This window comes from Lissotriton vulgaris, chromosome 12 (genome assembly GCF_964263255.1).
Source record: "Lissotriton vulgaris chromosome 12, aLisVul1.2, whole genome shotgun sequence".
NCBI classification, from domain to species: Eukaryota; Metazoa; Chordata; class Amphibia; order Caudata; family Salamandridae; genus Lissotriton; species Lissotriton vulgaris.
The window spans coordinates 126490023-126510312 of NC_141700.1; the positions used below are offsets into that span (position 1 = coordinate 126490023).

The 20290-nt window shown below is 45.9% G+C and overlaps 1 protein-coding gene across 12 annotated transcripts in view; it reads left to right on the top strand.

Annotated features, from left to right (window-relative positions):
- The window catches only part of TPM3 (tropomyosin 3), a 116090-nt gene that overhangs the window by 51935 nt on the left and 43865 nt on the right, over positions 1 to 20290 (top strand). For 6 of the 12 annotated variants that reach the window (XM_086947527.1, XM_086947529.1, XM_086947530.1 and 3 more), the window contains exons 1-3: positions 78 to 311; positions 14738 to 14871; positions 19486 to 19603. In XM_086947527.1, the coding sequence (XP_086803653.1) occupies positions 180 to 311; positions 14738 to 14871; positions 19486 to 19603 (384 nt within the window). In that variant the 5' untranslated portion in view covers positions 78 to 179. Of the gene's footprint in view, positions 1 to 77; positions 312 to 14737; positions 14872 to 19485; positions 19604 to 20290 lie in introns of those variants that run through there. The other 6 variants (XM_086947524.1, XM_086947526.1, XM_086947521.1 and 3 more) reach the window with 1 other exon arrangement.

The following is a 20290-nucleotide window of genomic DNA, read 5'->3' on the forward strand; positions in this document are numbered from 1 at the left end:
GAGGACATTGTAGTCTTTCCTTCAGGCGTGTTAGGGCGTTGTTGGGTCTGATCTCACTTCCGGAGTAACAGGGCGGTGCAGTCGGAAGCAGGGAGCGGGAGAGGGAAGCGGTGCTCTAGAGAGAGAGAGAGGGTGAGGCCGGGCGGAGAAAAAGCGGGACAGAGCTCGAGGACTTGGCCATGGCGGGAGTAACCAGTATCGAGGCGGTAAAGCGCAAAATCCAAGTGCTGCAACAGCAGGCGGATGAGGCAGAGGAGCGGGCTGAACGACTTCAGCGGGAGACCGAGGAGGAGCGACGGGCCCGCGAGCAGGTGAGAACCGGGGGGCTGAACATGGCACTGCAGGGGAAGCGGGCAAGAGTTGTCAAAGCGCTGCCAGGTAAAAGTCGGTGGGAATGAGTAGGGCGGCCCGAGAGGGAACACAGTATGAACTGATTTTGGGGCTGATGGAGGTTGGAGCCGGGGGTACCGGGCCAGCGAGTCAGGGGTGTGGCTGCATGGAGATGACACTGGGGAATGGTGAAGAGATTTATACATTTTGGTGGCCAGGATTGCATGCGAGTCAGTGGATTCCTTTAAGTAAGTGAGTGAATGAATGAATGGTAAGGAGTCGAAGGCGGGCTGTCACGGTCCAGGCAGGCGAGCGATGTGCAGTGCCCTTGACACTCAACAGGGAACGTCAGGCATTCGGTGGGGTTTGCCCGACGAACCGGAAATTAGGTGAACACCGGACCGTGGCATAAAAGATTTTACAATCATGAAGAACTGCATGTGATAACAGATGGAATCACGAAGAAGTGTGATTTTATCTGTGCAATGTTAACACGTCATGGTTAAAGAGAGGGAGGGGTCATGCCCCCACGGGCTATGGAGAGGGGTGGCACGTGAGGATCTGGCATCTAGGTGAGGACGCCGAGTAGATCCCCCCCCCCCCCCCCCCTAAAACCCGGCAGCGCAAGGGCGCGGCCAGGCTGGCGGGACATGAGGTCTCTGCCCTTCCTGTCTACGCTTCCGCTGCCTCCCTTGCTACTGCAGAGCCCTGAGCTCTAACGGGGCTTAGAGGGAGGGAGGAAGGAAGCATGGTTTTACCTCGTAACCTCTGTGGGTGGCATCAGAACTGCACAATGAGCCACGTTAAGGGTGGCGATGGGTTGCAGGATACCAGCCTCCGTGGTAGGTGGTGTCCAGTCCATTAGGGTGGGTGTTACGGTAACGGTTACCATTCATTGCTGCAAGCACAAAGTGAACGGCTTTAGTCGCTCCCCAAGCTTCAGCAGCATAATTGCGATTACGTGTTACAAACATATGTCCTGCGGAAAACGATGCTGGGTAACCGGTCCGACATCCCCCCCCCCATGGCATGTCTGTTGTTGCAGTCTAGTACAGCAGTAAGCAGCTGATGTATATTATACTGGTGTAAGGCAGGAAGATGTGTGTAGGTGGAAGAAGGCTGCACAAAGCATGGGGTGATCTTAAGACTGGTGTAATAGACGGTACAGCACGACTCTGTGAGAAGTGACTGTTTCCTTGTACGTCAGCCAGACAAACGAGACTGGCGTGCAGCAGACGTGGAACGAGTTCCGGTGTATAGCCTTGTAGATCGAGAAGCAGCTAAAGAGAGGGCTATTACCCCTCACAGTAGGGTACCAGACTCAAAAGGTGCTTAGGTTGTGTGGTTCATTGTGCGTTCCTTCGAACCTGCTGGGATTTATATGAACGTTTATTAAAGTTTTTTTGTGTGGCGGCAATTAAGGGATAGCATTGGAATCTGCTAGAACAGCTGGAGAGTAAAGTTGTGTTTTATGAATGGATAATTGCATAGAAAGACACTTCTTCCACTGATGGTCAAGGGGGCGTCAGTCGCCCGTGGACGTCTGTTGTAAGCTTATATTGTTTTTGTTTCATCGTATTTTGGGTGGAGCCAGAACGGAAACACCTTGATTTCGAATCCTGTGGTCAAAGATCAGCCATATAACATTTAAGAAAAGGAACTGAAACTTTTCTCAAATGTTTGACGTGATGCATGTCTCGGCATCCTCTAGGGGTATTGCTGGTGTCGCTATAAGGGCCCTCATTAAACTTGCTGAACTTCCAGCCTGTGCAGATATTGCCAGCCACTGCACATCTACTTCTGAAATAAGTCCACTGTGTGATTTTATATTGATTCACTGGTCTATATTGCAAAGGTCGTGCTCTGGAAAAATTAAGCATGTCTTGGTAATCGTCAGAGGATTCAATGGTTGGAAGGAGTAACGATTCGTGGGCTCTGAAAGGAACGTTGAGTCCAGCCCCCGGCCACATAAGCTGCATTTAGAGGCACAAGTAAGGCCCTTTAGGCCTCTTTCTACCTAGACTCGCCAATGTGATTGTAGTTTAGCCGGAAGTCTCTTCTGTGGGCAAGTAGGCAACTTGCCACTGATAGACTTCGGATTAACTAGAGACTAGGCTGACCCCTGTGAGCCGCGGTGCTGGTAAGCATGCACTAAAATACACGCCTTGAAACTAGGACGTGGTGTGTATTACATTGTTTATTGCAGCACCTTCTGTTTACCATTCGCTCATAAAGGTGACCTGCCTGATCATTACCGACATGTAAGCCCTTTTGGCTGGTTATCAACAGTGGCACAGAAAGGTGATTTAATGTCTCGCCAAATGTTACATATAAGCAGGGGGTGTCTTAAGAGTAACTTGCGAGTCCTGTCTATTAAACCAATTGTAGAGGAAAAAAACGCACATACCATGGTGTGGTCAGAATTAATGAAAGAATGCACTTACATTATGGTGGACGCGATTGGGGAATGGCGCACAGCTTTATTAAAGTAGCTGGGTTGGGGAACCGGGGCGTATATATATTTGATCAGACTTTCGCGCAGAGAGCAAGAGACTGAAAATGGAGGGGGGGTGCAAGGGAAAGGATTGTGGCGTCAGAGAAAGTGTGGGCGGAAAAATAAGCTGCAAGGGTGATCTAAGCTACGGAAGTGTAAGATATTGGACGAGATGCACGGGTTGCACTGAAGATTTCACATATTTGGTATTTGACAGCGCCCTATGAAAACAATGCCTCGCCCATGTTCTTTCTTTTTAACCACGGAATAGGCGAGCATATGGGGATAACTGTCTCCATGCCCCTCCGACAGAGTTTAATGAAACGGGGCCAGGCTGATGTCATGGCATTCATGGGCACAATATACATTACCGTAGTACCCCTGACAGAAGCTGTACATGTTTTTGTGTGCGCCCTTCTGAGTCTGTGTATTTTAGTGGCTCTAGTAAGCCACTATATTCCTGTACGGTTAATCTAACTGCTTTGAGACGTGCATGCCATGCACATAATAACCCTTTCGCCCCATCAGTCCTTTGTCGACTTATTACAGCTAATCTGCTTTTAATTGAGTTTTACGAGGCTTCTGCACGACTAAAAAGAAATAAATCCCAGGGTTCCCTTCCAACCCGCATAGGCCGCCTTCCCCGTCAGTTCGACTCTGCTTACTTTACTAGGACACTGTTGCTTGTTTTCTACGAGACAAAGTAGCAGGGCGTTGTGTCGTTTAAGAGCCTTCCACTTAGTCGCTGAGAGCTACACAGTACAGAGAGAGGACAGCCCGGGGTTTATCAGTGGCCTCTGGGCCAGCATCCGGTGGGTGGTGACCCATCGCAGTGGCGTAGCTGGCCGCATCAGCACAGGGTGTGAATGCGGCAATGCATGCCTAATTGAATCAATAGTAAGGTAAACTGAGAAGGTTAGAGCTTTTGAAGTGCGCTTTCTGAATTTGTACAAGGCTTTAGGGGCTCCTGTAAACTAATTGTGGAGGCCTTGATATAACAAAGGAGCATTTGCCCCCCCCCCCCCACCCCTTTCTGTCTCCCTGGCGTCATGAAGTAAGACTTTAGACATGTTCTGAGCAAGTAAGCATGGGGCCAACCTTTGAATAGACTCGTGTGGAGCGGGGCAGGCATCACGTTAGGATGGGTAGTTTTCATTCCCTGTGATTTCCTGTGTTAATGCAACCGCCATTAATCTATGTCATATGGTGAATTGTTCATTTATTGAAATTGGACGTAGTCAAAACACCGATATATTGTAGTTGATTGAATGGTAGTAAAACCCGTTTCAGTTTTCTCCATCTTGGGCGTTTTCTTGGGGTTTCCATGTTATGCTGGATGCATGAGTGACAGTGGCGGATGGATGCCACTGAGGGATACATCTATGGTTCTGGATAGCCTATCGAAGGGCCATTATTATCATTAATGTGTAGATTAAGAATATGAAAGTTAGTGAAGTCTGTTTTGATGGTGAAGGGTCCTTTCAGGCGAGTTGGGACACGGTTCGTTTTATGCTGCAGTCAGCTGTTCCAGGGTTTACTGGGTCCTTGCTCCACAGGGCCGCTGTTCAGTTGTTTGCACTGTTAAATCTTAGGACATTTCCAGAAGAGTGTAGCTGTACTCTTGTGGGTGGTTTGAGAGCCCTGATGGGGCTCCGCATTACAGAGTATTGGCTCCATGTCTTGTCGTTTGTACTATTAGCAGATGATTTGAGTTGGCTGGTTGGATATTCCTAGTCGTTATGTTCCATCAGGTTAGCTTTTCATATGTGCTGGGCCACTGATTCAGCAAGCCTTATTGTGCTCAGTAATTTGTCTTCTCCTGTAATCTGTTGTAGTGTTGTACAAGTCTTGTGATGTCATTTTTTTCTCTCAAAGCGAAGGAAAGCATTGTTGCCTAGTTCTGACATGTATTTATCCTCTGCGATTTCTTTTTTTGGAAACATTTTAATAAATTACAATATAATAGTTGTGTGAACACAGATCGTCAGACACAAGTTGGTCCATTTTGATGCAAAAGTAGCTTTTTGTCGTGATGTTAGTTGGAGGTACTTTCGGGCTGCTGTTTAATTTTGAAGCTAAATTGAAGTTGGTATCATAAGATTGGTTCGTGGGAAAGAAGTGCAAACGCATCAAACAGAATGTAGTTTGCACGATGGGCTGCCTCAACAGAATTTAGAAAAAAGCTCCAACCTTCCCGCTAAAATTGACTTTTTGGGTTCTTTATGCTTGTGAATCCAATAAAATATTTAACCATTTGTGTTTGTTTGACTATCGTGTATGTATTTTTGTGTATTATTCTGTGGTTCAAATCATCAAGATTGCTTGGCCTGAGGTCCCTGGATTCTAATAATGATTCAGCGGGGGTCCCTGTATACAAGTAATGATTAAGGGGGTCCACAGAAGTCAAAAGGTTAAGAACCACTGGCCTAGAGCTCTACAAGACATCCCATCCAACCCCTCTATAATAGACACAGTGGTGAGTGTAATCATACCATTTGGTTGAGGGAACAGAATCTTTTAGTAGAGAATCTGTGTTGGGTGATTCACAACCACAAACTTGTCAGTTCAAATACCAACAGGTCAAATGAGTATTGTGTGCAATATAAATATCCAGTACCATGGCATATTCACCACTAATCCTTTTGGCTTCTGGAGGAGTGTGGTGCTAGCATAAAAAGCTATTTGACGCCTTGCATGGGGTAGTAACCGATTTATAAATGCAATTACAATACAGTAGAGATGGGTAACTGTGAAAGCAATGTTTTTCACCCTGTGGATCTAAGTGACATCTAGTAGATAACTAGTGCACAACTTGAGTTGTGTATGGCATTACTTAAAACGGAGGTGAAAAAATATCTGTTGATCACATGGGGTGTTAAATCCTGTCCTCAACTTTGGGGTTTCAGACGGTGTTGGGGGTCTTGCTTTGTCCTGACAGAGTGACGCTTAGGTGGTTGAGATAAATATACGTTTTTCCTGTTGTCCTTTATCTTCCGTTTCAGTAATTGACTTTAGGCATAGTATATTTGAAATTGCCTTACAGTTGCTTCTTGGCCCAGGCCCGTTCAGGGATTTCAGTTATTTCCTGTGTCAATCGTTTGTGGAATAACTTGTTGAGAGTGCATGTTATAGGTACTTGTAGTCCTAGGAAAATTACTTATTCTGCCAGACAGGGCAGGTTTTTCTTGTGTGGCTTATGGACATTACTGTCTTTGCTGATATTTTACTTGAACTCCTTTATTCAAGATCCAAACAAGCAATTCATCTGTTTTGCTGTAAAGCGAACTACTGTGCAGTGAAGAAAATAACTGATTTGCTTTTCCTGAATAATGCGTGCATTAGATACATAAATGTGAAAAGTGTGATGATTGAATGTGCTTTTCAGAGATAAAATAGTACCTTTTGCAATCCAGTGGAAGCACTACCTAAGAGGCATAAGATACAGCCAATAACATGAAGGTGAGATTAATAAACTTCTTCTCAAGGTACATCTGAGATGTAATTTAAAATGCCTCAAACCAGTGGGTATGGGAAATCACTGGTGTAGGCCAGCGGTCTACAGGGGGCTGACCTAAAGTCCATTCATTGTGTTTTTAACACAAAGGGTTGACTTTGCCATAGCAAAAAGGGGCATAGCGTTATGTAAGAATAGGAATCAATGGGTTGTGTTAGTGCAAGTTAAAAAGAGAAACGGTTATAAGGAAGGCAGCTGCACACATATTCCTATAAACTAAAAAAAAAACAGATTTTAGATCTGATAGCGGAAATAAGTCCTATATTTAGAAGAAAAAAATGGTGTCTGGGCACTATTAACATAGATTTTGTAATCTTCCACGAACCTTGTGCACAACCAAGAATGTCTTTATGTATACACAAATCTAGGACTTCTGCTTTAAGTCTTGGGAGCTGTGTGAGGTTCCACGGTGTTGAGCCCTGGCCCTGTTTGCAGTCCAATATTTTATTTTTTCGTCCCATGGAAAATTCACAAGTTCTGGGTTGGGGTGTAACTTGTAATAGTGTATGTATTAAGTCTAGTCTTAAAGAGGTAGCTAACCGAGCCTAATCTTGGGGAAGGGTTTCAGTCTAAAGGCAGTGTCTCTTAATACGTGTTTTTTAGTGATGTACCGTCAACCAAAAGCGCCAAGAAGTAGAGCAGCTCCGAGGTTACTAGTGGCAAAAACTTAAAGATCCGCTCACGGTTGGATTTTTGGGTAGTAGAAAACTAGGAAGGTTTTTTTGTTGGTGGGGGGCGGCGTTTGAGTGTGACATGAGACCTTTAGAATTTTACGAACAATACGCTATGGGGCTTTCAGCCAATTCTTTTCATTCATTAGTCTGTTAAATTTTCTCCTTCCCACTGCATTATAGCACCCACTTTGGCCACTGGCTAAGCCTGTTGACAAGAAACAATATAGTAGGACCCTTAAGTGACAGTGACTCCTATGTCAATTTGTGCCTTTTAAGACCAATCCTCCTCTCCCCACCTCTGCTAACAAAGATGTGCAAAAACCATGCCAAGCAAAGTTGAAAGGTAGGCAGCAAATGATTAGACCTTTTAACATTGCCAGTGCTTGTGTATACTTATGTTGGCACTATTGCGAGGAAGCATTGAATTTCAGTTTCCTTTTATTTGAAGCATTGCGAGCCGAGAGATTGACACCAAGCTCTGTACATAGTTAGTGTTTGCCCAGCTTATTACTGGACATGTTGTTCCTTATTCCCACGGGCCCGGTAATTTGCAGGCTCCTCTTTCCTGAACATCTGGTTATTCTTGAATTTCCTCTTCACTTGCCATTGGGTGAATTTCCCTTGCATATGGGATTCCACAAATTTCAAGGAGGGGCCAAGAAGTTTGGTGTCTTCATTTTTACACGGGGGGGGGGGGGGGAAGAATCAGTCTCGTTCCCCTTTCCTTAGTTGAACTGCCCGAGAGTGAGTGCCTATAAACACGTAGAAGCTGTTCCTGGGCAGTGAGAGGCAATTGCATTCCAGAGCCCCTTCTGCGCAGGCGCCCCTGGTGTACGGTGACGGAATGCGCGCGTGCACGCAGACCGGAAGGACTCGTTCGTGGTCACTCTCGAAGCACTGGAAACGCCTGACCTCCGACGAGCTGCCGCCTGTCCCCGCTGGAGATGAGCCCTCTGTAGGCAAAGAATAACGCAATAGTTTGGTATGATGCCTCGGGTGGGAGTGTCGAAAGGGCAGCCCTTCTATGCCCACCGTAAGCAAGTCACTAAAGCCTGTCGGTGGCTTGTGGTGGGTACTGTGCAGTTTGTTTCAGGAATCTCACCTACCTTGGTGAGTTGCGGCCTCCCCGCTGGTTGGTGCATCAACCCCCGCCCCTCGCGTGTCTGAATATCCTCGACTTGTGCCTTGGCCGCTCCCCTGTGGGCCTCGAGACGTCCCTCTGGTGTCTGGATTGTCTTCATTGCTTCTGCGTGGTGACCCCTGACCTGCGGTATCTGTGACTGTTCTTGGCTCGGACACCCACAGCTTCATGGGGATCCTCATAGATCCCACAGCGGTGTCAGTGTGGTGCCTTTGCCTCTGGTACATCACCTTCGTCGTGGTTAATCCCGGGGCTGCACCTCCAGCTTGCCTCGGTGGACCATCCTGACCCCATACTTGGTGTGGTAGTATTAAAGATAGCTTCAATTCCTCCCACAATTGTTCTTTACCAAAGCTACACACTTCAAGCAGAGGGGGGCGCACCATCGCCAAACCTGGCGTTGCACCCAACAGATCTGTTCCCTCATACAACTCATACATACGCTCACCCGCCAACTAATCACAAGCATCCTAAAGCGCCTCATGTCTTGCAGAGGTTGGGAAGCCCTATATGGATGAAAAAATGTATTAGAGCAAAAATCTTGAGTAGGCTGAACCTCGTTTTACTTTAACGTTAACCTACACAACGAAACAAAACGGACCTTTAACTATACTCGAACTCCACAAGGCTAACAAAAAAAACACACAGACAATTACATCGCCGAACTTGTCGAAAAGGGCACCCGATTAATAAAGCGCTACAATGCCTTACAAATAGCAAAAGGACCACACATGCTGAAAATTGAACCGTAGCGCAAGGCTGCTGTCTTACACAAGCCTTCTGTGTTTACCTGTAGTGGGGCATGTATGTGTGGGCCTCTGCTTAAAGGCGGCCCGACTATGGATGTAGAGAGGCCTGACATGCCCAGGATAAATACATCGAGCCTTTGGCATGCATCTCCCCTCCACACAGTGCTGCTGTTCACTACTTTGTCCCGATTGTTCTTCTGTGATCGGTGGCCAAATGATTCTGGAGCACCCCGTTGGCGCTCACGGGGAGGAGGCTACACGTTCAGAACTTTCCAGCGGATACTGGCTCCCGGCATGGATGTGTAACTGAAGTGGTCGACATGCTGTTTCTGGCACGGGAAGCACGGAGGATTCCACCCCCGCTGCGCGTCCTAAAACAAACAGGCCTGTGTCTTACTGGGGAGGGAGGCTGCCCCTTGCTTCCTATAGGGGCAAAGAACTAGAAGGCATCCAGGAGACGTCTGTGGTGCGAGGGCCGCGGATTTAGGTGCAACTACTTGAAATGTGAAAGTGCAATTATAGTAACCGCGTCCGGAGAAAATGTTGGCAGAGTAGATAAGAGCTTTTAGGTGCAGTTTTGCAAGCGGGCACGCCTCACCCTTCCAGTTTGCCCGCGGCATTCCCTCGTGATTACATCATTGTACCGCAGCAGTCCAAACTTGGAGGCGGTTGCCATGGGGATGGTTACACCATGTCACCGACTGTCGCCTGTCCTGTGGCCTTCGTTGTCACGGCCACAGTGGGTTGTTGAAGGAATTTTGGCGCCAAGGCAGCCATTGTGGTCAAGATGTTCTGCACAGGGGGTATTAGCGTTAACGGGACCACCCGGGCTGAACTGCAAGCCAGAATAAGCCCAGCAAAATGTGTTGCTACCAGCCCACTAGCGTGCGAGCATTAAGTGGTAGCGGGGTCCTGCTCTGAAGGCCGCCTCACAGCCTGCAGCCAATGTGGCAGTATGGCTAGGCCTGGTCCAAAGTGGATGAGATTTGTAACACGTCACTGTAATTCACGTAGAATCCCAGAGGGGGTCCTAATCCCAACGTACATGTTGTGGCCCGTTAGATACCATTGTTGACGCCCCATTACTTCCTGTGGTAGTTTCCTTAAGGATGCCCAGAGGATGTTACTACCGTAGAGCCATCTCCGTAGGGCAGAGGTCTTCAAACTGGGGGGCGGGACCCCCTGGGGTGGCTTGAGTGATATCAGAGTGGGCGCCAGTCTCTGGCCAAGAGAAGCATCATGTTTTGCTTCACGTGTTAAAAGCATGAGCGGCAGACGGCCCACGTCGCTAACCACTTTTGACATTTATTTCCTGACTTGGGAGTATGTGTAAAAATAGGTAACCGATCAGAACTGCAATGTTTATATATGTTTAGACATATTTGAACATTGCACATTTAGCAGAATAACTGAACAAATTGAGAGGGCTGGGGATTTTTTTCTCCGGGGTGCAGCAGCATTAAGAAGTTTGAGGACGACTGCCTTGGAGGCACTAGAGAGAGCCGACGCATGTTATTTCCTTGGGCTCACCTGTGGATACTCTCAAGCAGCGCAATCTCGTTTACTCCCCAGGAGCAGTGATTGGTCCGTTGCCTTGCTGGGCCACAATTAAAGGTTAGTCTAGAGACGCACGTGCTTCTGGGTTGTCAATAATGATTGACTGACTGACAGAATGTTTGGGGTGCACTTTCGCACCCCTTTATGGTTCTCAAGAATCTCACCCAGATTTGACGTGTCCAGGGTGTGTTGACGTTCTGCGTTTTGTAATGGGCAGTGTTCTGGATGGCGCTACAAGTATGCGGGAAAGTCGCTGCAGTGGTGTCACAGCACACCGAGCGGGGCGATAGCGACAGGAAAAGTTCCGCCAACTAATCTTGTCAGTATTTTTATAAAGTACCTCAAAGTAAGCTATGGAAAAGGAGTTTTGCCGACGTAATTTGTCTCTATTCGCAAATATTGGTAGTTTTCTTTTTAATGAAGCATTGAATTTCACCCCTTGGGCATCTCGGAAGGATCGCTTTTTTTCCATTGAAAGCCCGCTCTAAACAAGCATTGGCACACCTGCAGTGTTTTTTTAATTTAGTTATTTATTTTGTGAACATACAATACACATTAACAGTAAAGCAAAGTAAAATATGCCGCAATCTAACAGTGTCGTATATGCCCCCCGAAAGAAAATCCTTATAAACAAAATGCAGAAATCAAAAACCTGATATAAAACCATAAATCGAGCCACCATCACTGGTGCTAAAGTGGGCTACTGTTAGGTGGATTAAAACAAGCAAGTCACTCGCGTGGATACTGCTATTAGCTGAGGAAGGCTGCTGGCCCGTGGCCCTCGGTTTCATGATGTAGTGAGCGGAAGTAAAATGTGAATGAACTCCGCAGATCAATGAAGGAAAATACCAGGCTGAAATGTATCTGTGTAGTGTGTATGTATATAATATTACATTGTGATTTTTGAAAAACGGGAGGATTGTAAGAGCCGCACCTAAATGCACCCGCCTTGAACAGACTTTGGAGCAGTCGTGGGCTGGGCGAAGTTCATTCCTTTGCCCTAATTGCCCTCATCCTGCGTACATTCATGTGCAGGCCTGTCTGAGAGTTTCCTAACTCGGGCTGCCGTCATAGTTTGTTTTTCACTTTCAACAGAGATAACATAACATTCTTTTGTCTGCTGCAGCTCTATCTGTGGAATTTAGCTTTTGCCCGTGAAGTGCCCAGCCAGAGCATTTTGATAGAGAAGAGGGGGAAAAAGGTCCCTGTAAAATTAGTTATTGGCAAGCAGACCCCTCATTTAGCTAAAGAACATACTAATAGTTTTACCAGCTTGTGTACTTGTCAACTGCCTCAACAGGAATGGCAGCGGAGGGCAGATCCATGGTACATGTTGGAATACCAGCCGGCAAGCTAAAAGCGGTACAAAAGGGGGTGGTGATGGACGGAGCATCTGAAACAAACACTCGCACCCAGTCAAAAGATCTGGGTTTAATCCATCACCGTTCTTCAGCCCACTCTGCCACCCCAGTTCAGACATGGCTATATGCAAATCAGTCTGACCCTGTGCCTCATGGGAACAGTCCAGCCCGAACTGCCAAGCCATGTCTTCCGTCCATCACCACCCCCTTTTGTAGCGCTTTTGGCCGCCATAAGTGCGGCAGGGTATGCTCAGACGTGAGTCCCTTGCTCACTTAGCCACTGGATTCAAGCAAGCTGGGCTGAAGACGGCTGGAATGCCAGAAAACGGTCCTCGGAAGCTTGTTTCCGGTCCAGGGAAGACATGGCTTGGCAGTTCGGGCTGGACTGTTCCCATGAGGCACAGGGTCAGACTGATTTGCGTATAGCCATGTCTGAACTGGGGTGGCAGAGTGGGCTGAAGAACGGTGATGGATTAAACCCAGATCTTTTGACTGGGTGTGAGTGTTTGATTCAGATGCTCCATCCATCACCACCTCCTTTTGTACTGGCAAGCTAAAGAGTTTGTTCTTAACAGGTACATTTAGGTTGTGTGTATCCTCCTGGTCTGTCAGCATAGCTAGTCAGCGTTATTCTCTTGGCGAAATACATTAGTGGTTTCAACTACTCCCCGGCCGCCCACTCTGAGGTCACTGGTCTGTTTCCCGTCACGATTTAAATGTGGCTGATGTGTTTTTTTGTTTTTTCAGATTAAGAACCATTGATACCTCTAATGCAGTATTCATCTCAGTCAGCCAAACTAGCTGGTAAAACAAACCATGTGTACTAACACAGCGGTGAGACAATAAATAGACGTTATACAGTAGCAAACCACCCCCAGACCATAGGCAATACAACATTTTATAATGGCATCATACAAGACAGTCAAGAAACTGATAATGCATAATAGTTTAAAACCCTAAAACTTAACCATAAATGTACATGTTCAGGTTACAAACTTGTTTAACATATTTACGAGTCTCGCCCGTGCACAAGGTACATCCTGGAATTTCATATGCAATTGAAAACCGTAGCAGCCTTCTGTAATACCTAAAAAAGATCAGTTCTAAAAATTGCTGCGCCTTGTCTGAAAATAAAGGCAATCTACCAAGACATGTATTCTTGTACAAATGCATCTGTCCTTAGTTGGAGTAATGTAAGCGAAATCATGGGGGTGTCTTCATACGGGTGTTGTTGTTTGGTATCCCACGATGTCCCTTGTGTCCTGCGGAACAAAAATTTAAGGTCATATTGACAATAAGTCATTTTTCTCGTTCAAGCAGCATTCTAAAACTTGCCCGGCACTTAAATGGTATATTTGTAATTTGGTTTAGTGTTAAAGCTTAAAGAATAACAGTGTTCAGCACTTGAGTTCACATCCTTGTATGGAGAGCTCAAAGTGAGTGACTGGAGAAATCACTCCATCCCCACCTGAGAAGAGTAGGTCTCATGACAAAGTATCCAGCATACAACAGCAATTCAGTTTAGGAAGAACCTGTGTGCCTTGCTGCTGTCTCATCTCTGTCTTAGGAGGGGTGGTGTGCAGCGGAAATTGTCGCTCTTCCCAAGGTAGTTTGATTTAATTTGAAGAATTTTGGGTCCGTTTGATTTCTTCCTAATGTGTCTGCGGTATTTTCATGGTACAGACACCCAACTCTCAGAATGCCAGCAATAATTCAGATTATAGAACACTTCAAGTTGATTACATGTGGCATACTTTCACAATTAGTCCGTTTTTGTGAGTGGTTTGTATCTTACTTATACGTTTTTTATTTTTTTCATTTTTATTTTTTGGTTATTTTTGGAGCGGGCTCTGGATATTAATGTGGCGGTTTCTTACATGTTAATACTGTTTATGTATTTGTTGTCTATGGAGATGATTGCCTTCCTCGGGCTATTTGTGCTGTAAATCATGTTGGCATACTTGCATTGCTTATTTTCTCTGGTGATTAGGCATCCTGTCGAGTGTTTGCCTGCACACAGCCAGTCTTCAGTTTTTTAAAGTTTACTTCATGCATAACTAATTGACACCATTACATGTATGAATATGCAACAGTTAGAAAGCATTGGCATTGCTTTAAAGGAATGTTATATGGTAATGTGAAGCATTACAAGTAGACGGCATCGGAATGGATCTGTGTTTGCATGGACCCAAAGATCTGCCGAAGAATATTGAGGTATGTTAAAAAGCCAGGTGAAATCTGCGCTCAGTAGCCAGGCCTAAGCATCCATGTGGGTCAACGACTGCCCTCCTCAAATGTGTGCTAATGCCAGAGAAAAATATCATAGATCATTTAGTTATCGAAAGCACTGTTAAAGCATTACAATGTCATGGCTGTGCCCCATAACGTACGCACTCATGCAGCTGATGAAATGATCACCGCTGTTTGAAGGGCAATCACTTTCTGTGGAAGCACACCGCTTCTGCCCAGTCAAAACATGTGCTCCTGGCTCCCAACATGTGGGTGGAGCCAAAGCCCCACTCTAGTGATGCTCACATAATTGTCTGGCGACAGCTGTGCTGTCAAACCTGATCATAAAAGGGACATATTGCAGTTTTGTTGGTCTTATGCTTTTGAAACCATTGCATGTGTGAGCATACAAGCTGTGTTTTTAGATTTATAGCCCAATGAGTTCCAAATCTTAAAGTTTGGACCTTGGGTAGAAGGACCCATTAGACCAGGCCATGCATTTTTTTCCCCTCTATTTGAGATACTTTTTTTAACACAGCATATGTTCAAGCTGGTGGTGTTCGCTTTTAGGGGTTCTGTCATGGCTTGTCTCTACTTTTCAGTCTGTTAGGGCGTCACATGTACTTTGATTGAAAAATCCATCCTGCTTTTTGTTCTTTAATTGATTTTTAACTCTTCTTCTCCACAGGCTGAGGCAGAGGTTGCTTCCTTGAACCGTCGCATCCAGTTGGTGGAGGAGGAATTGGACCGAGCTCAGGAACGCCTAGCGACTGCTCTTCAGAAGCTCGAGGAAGCAGAGAAAGTTGCTGACGAGAGTGAAAGGTTTGCATGCTCTTTTTTATTTTTTTTTATTTTTTAAATGTATGTATTTATTTTTGGGTACGATCAGTGACCGAGGCTTCTTTGGGATGGTTAGCTAATTGTAAGGTGAGTTGTGTTCTCTGTCATTACAGTAACGTTTTTTGGTGAATATAAAAGACAACATTTCTCAAACCGTGTAGCTTGGACAAGTGAAACGCGATTAAGCACGTTTGAAATGAAACCAAATCGTTTATATTTGTTCCAAAGTTTGTGAGCAGCAATAGAACTTTATTAAAAGTGCATGCTTCCTTTTTTTTTTCTCATCTTTCCCAAGATGCATAATTCTTTGTATAGAACTCTTCACGGATTCATCTAGTTGTAGATATTTTGAAAAACCGGAATGGCAGTGGCTAGGGTGGCGAAAGTTCTAAAAGGTGTCATGTGGAAACTTTTTAAATTAGTTCAGTTCAAACAGTTGGCCTGATCTTGAATCTGTGAGGAGCATGAATCTTGTTTTTAGTTCAAAAACTAGAAACCTATATCCTTCTTCCTACGTCATATATTTGTGCAAGTCAAGTGAGTAGTTGTCGTTCAGGTTTAATTTCATTCTTCCAGATTTAAATCACAGCACACTTTTATGTGGGCGATTCTCTATCCACTTACCTATGGCACCCAGCAAGGGTGTTCAAATCACAACTGCATTCCTGTGCTTGTTCTGCCATTCGCTTTTTTCCGGGGTACCAAGAAAGTGTCCCCTAAATGAAGTTGACTGGGTGGTAGTGTTTTTTGGCACTAGGTTTCCCATTTGTGCTGAACTGTTGGAAATATTAACCTGCCGACAACAGTTTCCAACGTTGCAGCCTTCAAAAATGTTGTGGGCGACCAATCTTGGTTGAGTGACCATCCCAGTAATCCAAGACCAGTATAACTTTCGAACTGGTACATTTTACAAGATGTCCGTTGCAATAGCCCACGACTAACCACTTCCCTGCATTCATCCTTGTTATGGACATCATGAAATCTAGAAGGAAGTGACCTTTAATTCAGGTTTCGCTTTCAAATACTTTATTCAGAAGAGATTTTCATATATAAAAGTAACATAAATTTGGCAAAACACTTCATACACGACAGCAACATCACCACCCTTCTGGACAACCTGGCCTATCTCGGTCTCAAACAACTTGTTGACACCCCCACCCATGTAGCCGGACACATGCTCGACCCTATCTTCATCTCCAGCAAGCACATCTTCTTCGATCGCACCACAGCCCTCCACTGGACGGACCACAGCTGTGTTCACTTCAGCTACAAAACAACCTTGACCCACAACCGCCCACTACCTCTCCCTCAGAGAAACTGGAACAAAATCACTTCCGATCAACTCATCACATCACTCGACCAAAACCCTCCCTCCCTCTCATTGGACCCAAACCAAGCGGCCACCAATCTCAAGCATTGGATCACCCACAGTGCTGACGAATTAGCACCCCTGAAAAAACACCAGATCAAATCAGGCAGCAAAAAGGCTCCCTGGTTCAATGATGACCTTAAAAAATCCAAAAAGTTATGCCGCACCCTGGAGAAAACATGGAGAAAAAACCCGACCACAGACATGTCCACCCTCAAGGCAGCCACCCGCAAACACCATCAACTGATTCGATCCGCCAAGAAATCAGCATTCAAGGATCGTCTCGACAACAACACTCACAACAGCAAGGAACTTTTCAACATCGTCAAAGAATTCACCAACCCCACCGCAGCATCCAACGACATCACTCCCTCCCAAGACCTCTGCGATGCGTTATCCTCCTTCTTCTACAACAAAATTGCCGACATCCACAACAGCTTCTTGAACACTCCCAGCGCTCAACCCTCCCCACCCCCCTCAGATCCTACCCCGCCTACTAACATCCTTAACGCCTGGAAGCCAATTACCACTGAAGACACCATCCGCCTAATGAACTCAATCCACTCTGGATCGCCAACCGACCCCTGCCCCCACCACATCTTCAACAAAGCGGACTCCATCATCGCACCCCATCTCCGTGATATCATCAACTGCTCGTTCAACTCTGCCATCTTTCCAGAAAGCTGGAACACGCCGAACTCGGCGCCCTTTTGAAGAAACCCACAGCAGACCCCTCCGAACTGAAAAACTACCGACCCATATCCCTCCTCCCATTTCCGGCCAAAGTCATTGAGAAAGCCGTCAACAGCCAGCTCACCGAATCCAACAACTCCCTTGATCCATCTCAATCCGGGTTTCGGGGCCAAACACAGCACCGAAACTGCCCTCATTGCAGCCACTGACGACATCCGAACACTACTGGACAACGGTGAAACAGTAGCCCTCATTCTACTCAACCTCTCCGCCGCTTTCGACAGTCTGCCACAGTACCCTTATACAACGCCTCAGCAACATCGGAATACAAGGAAAAGCCTTGAACTGGATCACCTCATTCCTCGCTGGGAGAACTCAAAAAGTCCGACTTCCCCCATTCAACTCTGAGGCCACTGAAGTAATCTGCGGCGTACCACAAGGATCTTCACTTAGTCCCACCCTCTTCGACGTTTACATGAGTCCACTTGCCTCCATCGCGCGTCAACACAACCTTAACATCATCTCTTACGTCGACGACACCCAGTTAATCCTCTCCCTCACCAAAGACCCTAACACCGCCAAAACCAATCTTCACGAAGGCATGAAAGAAGTAGCCGAATGGATGAAACCTAGCCGCCTAAAACTCAACTCGGACAAAACAGAAGTGCTCATCCTAGGATCTTCCCCCTCTGCTTGGGAGGACTCTTGGTGGCCCTCCGCTCTGGGCACAGCACCCACACTCACAGACCATGCACGTAACCTCGGCTTCATCCTAGACTCCTCTCTCAATGTCCAGACAAGTCAACGCAGTCTCATCCTATTGCTTCGACGTACTTCGCATTCTCAAAAAGATCTTCCGTTGGATCCCCCTCGAGACCAGAAAGACTGTCACACACGCACTGGTCACGAGTCGACTGGACTATGGTAACACACTATGCGCCGGAACCACAGCAAAATTACAGAAAAAACTCCCAACGCATCCAGAACGCATCAGCGAGACTCATATTAGACCTCCCTCGCCAGGATCACATCACCGAACACCTAAGAGACCTCCACTGGCTTCCCGTCAACAAAAGAATTACATTCCGCCTTCTCACCCACGCACACAAGGCCCTCTACAATCTAGGACCCGAATGCCTCAACACTCGCCTGTCCTTCTACAAACCCACCCGCCAACTAAGATCGTCCAATCAAGCCCTTGCTGCTGTCCCGCGCATCCGTAAATCCACCATGGGCGGCAGATCCTTCTCCTTCCTTGCCGCCAAGACCTGGAACTCACTACCCACTCACCTCCGCCTTACCCAAAACCACAGCTCCTTCAGAAAAGTTTTTAACCTGGCTGTTCGTCAAATAATGAACCCCTTCCCCAAGCGCCTTGAGACCCTCTGGGTGAGCAGTGCGCTTTACAAATGCTTGAACTTGAACTATACAGTTAAAATCATATTCACTGAGAATAGGTATGATCGAGCATTCATTAACACTGAACTATTACGTAATTCAGATGTTGGCTTATTTCACGCAATAATCCAATGAGCAATTTAGATTTCGGGTTTTCAAAATGGTTTATGCTATTTCCATTAACCAGTGTGTTTAGATTTTCTTGTTCTCTGAAGCTTTAGAGCAGCTCATAAATTGCAATCCAGTAGAAACAAGGCCATTGTTTGTATTTTGCTATGAGATTAAACCACATGCAGAAACAAAGCACTGCTGTGACAAACGTTCAACCACTAAAACGCCTCTTAGTCTAGTTTTGACGATGCGTGAGATTTAGGTATAGGTGAAAGTGGTGAATAAATCTTGGGCACACCCAGTGCACTTTCATATGGAAGCTCAGTCCCTTCCCAGGCATTCGCCTCCTGACACCTCTGGGATTGATGCCTGTCCTGTTTTCATCTAGTGTTTTTATGAGTTCCTCCATGAATTGGGGCTTTGTCCGGCTCTCTCTTTGTGCAGTTTATTACTTTCAAGACGAACCAACACTTTTGTTGTCTGAAATCTGGCACAGCAACTCGGGGTGTGCCACAGATTAGTATTCAGGCCCTGTCCCTTGGGGTTATATGGTGGTAAGCTGCAGTCTTCCCGCTTCTTTACATTTTAAACATCGCTCATGAGGCGGTAATCAGAAGTGCTAGGCTTTGTGTGATTGGCTACAGTTTGACCCATCTACAAATGGTTTCTATTGTAGGCTGTGCAGATGGAGTGATCCGGAGAACTTTTGATGGATCAGACTGTGGAAGCTCTTTAGTGTTAGGATTTTAGGGCGGAGTGTAATCCCCACTGCGTTTGATCGATTTTAGCTATATTGCAGCTTCATTCCTTCACTTGGTGGAGAACTTGCAAGAGTGGGCAGTTCTTGGGATTCTACGCTGTATTTTTCTATTCTGCAGCTTGCGGTTTGTCGTCTGCTGTAAATCAGTATCCGGGAATTCGTTTGGTTCAGTTTGCGGGGCTCAAATACCTACCAAATAACTCCGTTATTCCACGATTTTTTTTCAAAGTAACATCTTTGTTCACTTGTGTTCTTTCCCATACAGAGGGATGAAAGTCATTGAGAATCGCGCTCTGAAGGATGAAGAGAAGATGGAACTGCAGGAGATCCAATTAAAGGAAGCTAAGCACATTGCTGAAGAGGCAGACCGGAAGTACGAGGAAGTGAGTCACTGAGGCCAGGAAAGGCTTCCATTCATGCCATTGCTAACCATCAGTCGTGCTCTCCAGACTTGCCAGTGTTTGATTTACCTTGATGCCTGTGTCTGCTTTACACTCGTGAAGATGTGTTTAGGAGCTATGACTGTTGTTCTGTCGGGTTATGTGCAGTCTGATGCTACACTCCACAATCTCCACAGACTTCCCCTCTCGACCTGCTTCTGGGGAATTGACTGCGTTTATTCTCCTTGAAACTGTTACTCTGGTTAGGTTTGTGCGCACTGTATTTGGTGCCTGGCTCTTCCAGTTCCACATTTTTTAAATCTCTTATAAAAAATGGATAATTTTATTTATATCTCTCGCCTTTTCCCATGTAAACACTTTGAGAAACGTCCACTTTTTTTAATTTATGAGTATGACCAACAAAACCCATTATATGTATGAAGGCCACACTGAATGCTTGGATAATTTAAGGAGCTCCTTACCGAGCTAACAAAATTATCTTTTAATCCGATTAATCTTTAAAAAGGTAACTTCCTTTCCAGCACCACATGCAGTGAGAGAGAATGCAGCGTGTGCTATTCCTCTTTACCTCTTATTACACATCATTGTCTGTCCTTTAGATTATTAGCAGTTTCACACAGCTCGCTCGACTTCTCTGTGCAAGTCTCCAGCTTGTGCTGTTCGCTCACA